Consider the following 4,131-nt stretch of genomic DNA (forward strand, 5'->3'; position numbering starts at 1 on the left):
AGACAGGTCACTTGGGAAAAGCCAGTTTTATACTCTTGGATACGGTAACATGAGTGTCATTGCAACTTCAATAATGTTAGCCAAGCATGGCTGAAAGGTCAATATAATAAAAATAATAAGTATATATAAATTTATAATGTTATGAAATTTAAGCTATTCAGACTAAACATTTTTGTTTTTGTGGTATAATTTTTGTCATTCTAGAATGCAAAAAGCATAATTTATTTCCTAATTTCTTATTGAGGTTACGAGGTCGGTCAAATCGAACCAACCCATACAGAGATACAGTAGAGAAAATAACAGATAAAATTTAAAGTATTTTTCTAAAAAAAGTATTTGTTAATTATCTGGAGGTTATAAAGATTTTGCATGTGAAATTTGAAAATGTTCTAATGCATAAAAATATTTTTAATCTTAAAATCAAAATTACTTTGCATGTTGGATAGTCAACATTCTGAAAGAAAAAATTTACGAGAAAATCTTTAATTAAAAAATCTTAAGACTTAATTTTGTGTATGAAAACCTTATCAAAAACCATTGTATAATTACTCTCATGGATACTTTTGTGGTTACAAGCTGGGTGGATTCCACCCAGCCCATAATGAAAGGGTTAAAGAGCACGCACAAAACACAGCATATAATCAGTCGCCCATCCCTCGCCACTTTTTACAGGACCGTGACACAAATGTCACTTCAAAACACTTTAACATTTTGGGGAGTGCGGATAATAAAGAAATGCTCTTCACTAACGAACATTTATGGATACACAAGATGTATTCTGAATTAAATGTTAATCAAACAGTCACCTTTGCTTCTAAAACATTTTCAAAAATAAACACTTTTGAGTGACCTTTTCATTTTTTCTATCACTGATGAAGTTGTACATATTCTCACCTTTTCATGAATTTCTTGAGTGGACTGGGCATCACAAAAGGCAACAGTTGCCACATCCTTAAGTATAGGCATCTCAACAGAGCAGTCTCGACCATCAAATAATGCAACAAGGGGTCGGGAATGTAGAGGGCCATTAGCTATTGGTCCACGAGCTCCAACTATAAAATTTTTCATTTTTATGATAATTATTTAAGTAGCTGAGAGATTGTTCTTTTATCTAAAATAAGAAGTTAAAAAGTACAATCTATAAACTAAGTGTTACTTAACTGAGTCAATAATGAACTATGTACAGTGTATCTAAAATATATAAATTTATCAACATAAACTAATATCCATGGCAAAATTAAAATTCATACATCTATCTAGTCATACTCTTAAAATTTATTAATGCTTCTTATAGATTTACATAAAGAACAAGTAACTTATATTAGGAATATTAATGCCAAATTTGATATGAGATGTTATTTATATCAAACCAACAAAGTTTTGTGAAGGCTTTCAAATTGTACATAAATTGGTGAAAAATAAAACGAACAATAACACGAGAAACTAAATGAATACAGTAACTATACACTCATGTTACACTTATTAAAAAACACACTACCAAATTTGTTTTTCTAAGTTAATTTTCTGAACAAATAATTTATTGTTAAAGGTTTTTTTTTAAATACATTTGGCCTTGACAAATAATAATTTTATTATTTGAAAGAAAACATGCTATTATCCAAAAAAAAATAGTTCATACTGTTAACAAGTTAAGCCTTGGTGCTGTAAGAACATTAACTTACATCATCCACAACAAAACAGTTACATACAATTACATGTAACTTTTATGCCAAATTACAGAGGTTTTACTTTTCTTGCTTTCATTGAAATGAAACTGCACACTACTTGTTTCAAATACCATTTTAGAGCAATTTTCTGTTCATTCAAAATAGCTACCAGTCTAACCAGCCTTGATTATGTCATATTTCATACCAGACAGGTTTTAAAGAATTTAAGTTTGTAAAAACTTCTTTCCCAAATAGCAATGGTGATGGTCAATTTCCAGTATGACACACGTGTTAAGGAACAAAACTGCTAATCTCTTCTTGCACATGTATTCCAATATACATTTTGAATCATTTTTGTAAGCCTAAATGAGAAGGCCTGCAATTTGTCACACAATTCTGTTGTACTGAATCAGATGATTCACCATCTAATAAGCCAATTTTGAAATTCACTCAGTTTTAGCATGTCCCTTGAACTAAATTTCAGCAGGTCATCAATACAATACAAGAAACTGAATAATAAGCTAGGTTCCTGTCATTAGCTGAAAGCTCTTTTCCATAGATTAAATGGCTGTGATATTTTGTTAAAAAACGTTAACCTTGAAGTTTTGCTAAGGATCAAGGATAGTTTCATCATAACTTTCATATAAAAACTGTGTTTTTCAAAAACAAATCTCTTCTTGCAACAATTTTCCAGTGATTTCCTTTTTTTTCTGCAAGCTCCCTTGCATTTTCACTTTTTGTGTGCTTCTCCTCTTTATAATCACCTTTGGCATAAAAAAACGGTGGCTCCTTATTTTCTGAGATAGCATATCATTAAAGTTGTAGCACTGGTCTTTTCACTAGTTTTAGCAATAGTTTTTTAACTCATTCTAATAACATTTCTTTTATTTCCTTTTAATGTGTAGAATTTCAAAACCTTAAGAAGAGCACCCATTGGTTTTTCACATCTGCACCATTTTCTCCTTTTCTTATATTGAGCATTAAAAAGATAGTGCCTTCCATCCAATGTTTTTCATGTCCATTGTTTAATCATTTTTGAGTATAACTACTTAACTGTCAGTTTTGTAGCTATATTAACCTTTATCACACTTAAAAGTAATTTTTATAATTTGTCAAGCTAATATCACAAATAAGAACCCCAGTGGCCTAGTTTCTAAAATATTTTTTTTAGAAATTTCTTTTTACACATTTTTGGAATATTCCACCCCCATTTCCCACTGGATACCTACAGCAGAGGATAAAATACATAGAGGTGATATTATAAATGCACTGCAACCTTAGCACTTTAAAGCATCTATAAAATTATATATATTTTGCTACCTTATGCTGTTGCCTACCTTGCATTTATGATAATGCCAACCTTGCTTCTATGTGTAAAGATTAAAATAATTATCCTATATTGTGAGAAATGTATTGAATATAAAGTGGCTGACCACTATGAAATTCTTACAGAATATATATTCAGTGATTCTTCCCTTTCTGAATGGCCAAGGATGGCCCAATGGTTAAGTGTGCTGGACTGTGGATCTGAAGTTTGCTTCCTGTTACTAAAAAATACATATAAAAAAACTGAGCTCTGCACTTTGAGGTCATGGGTGAGTTCTATGAACGATGATCAAATCCTACTACTTCACCCTGACAAGAGTAGTCCACAAGTTGATCACTTGAAAATAGTGCATATAGCCTTTATGCTCCCTGTTTTGCAAAAATGCAATAACAATATAGCTTTAACCCATTTGAGACGGGTCACGGATGAAAAGCCATGTCATCTCGTTTTTTGACTCACATTCAAAATTTTATTGAACCACTATTTCATGAATTTATGTCAATAACTTTGGTATAAAACTGTAGACTATAATTTAAATTTTAATACTATATATTACTCAATTTCTAAATTTAAAAGTAAATATTACAATAACACAGATAAAAATCGATTTTTGTGTGTGTCACATGGTATGTTGAATGCAGCACTGGTTCAAATTAGATGTGTGTGAAGTCAAAATACTAATTCTATAGTTTTGTACGAATTAGAAACTCAAATTACCGATATTGACAAGCTAGAATATAAAATAAGATCCTCTTATGTTTTTAATTTGCTAAGATAGTGCTTATTTACTAAATCAAACACAGTGGCACCCACCCACCTTTTTTTCATTTTTGAAAACACTCCCTTATAAACATTTACTTCTATACACGACATGAATAATCAATCGGAAGCTCAGAATGTCCCCCTAGTGGCTTTCTCAGCCATTTTAACAGTTTTGGCACCATTTCTTTCTTTTGAACCAATATTTCAATGATGTAGGGTCTGTCTTTAGTCTGCTCGAAATTTCATATTTTGTTTAGACTAAAATACATCTTAGTTACTACGCTTGATAAATTATAGTAAAATTCTATGGCATTAATGTAGTAATTTATGATTTTTTAGTTATTCAAATGTATATATAAAACCTAAAAAAAAATA

At 30.5% G+C, this 4,131-nt stretch overlaps 1 protein-coding gene across 3 annotated transcripts in view; it reads right to left on the reverse strand.

Annotated features, from left to right (window-relative positions):
• LOC106466877 (C-terminal-binding protein-like) overlaps window positions 1-4,131 on the reverse strand; it is a 91,326-nt gene that overhangs the window by 32,449 nt on the left and 54,746 nt on the right. For all 3 annotated transcript variants that reach the window (XM_013927181.2, XM_013927180.2, XM_013927179.2), the window contains exon 4: window positions 895-1,052. In XM_013927181.2, coding sequence (XP_013782635.1) covers window positions 895-1,052 — 158 coding nt within the window. The remainder of the gene's footprint in view (window positions 1-894; window positions 1,053-4,131) is intronic.

The sequence above is a fragment of the Limulus polyphemus genome, unplaced genomic scaffold (genome assembly GCF_000517525.1).
Source record: "Limulus polyphemus unplaced genomic scaffold, Limulus_polyphemus-2.1.2 Scaffold2408, whole genome shotgun sequence".
Taxonomy (NCBI): Eukaryota; Metazoa; Arthropoda; class Merostomata; order Xiphosura; family Limulidae; genus Limulus; species Limulus polyphemus.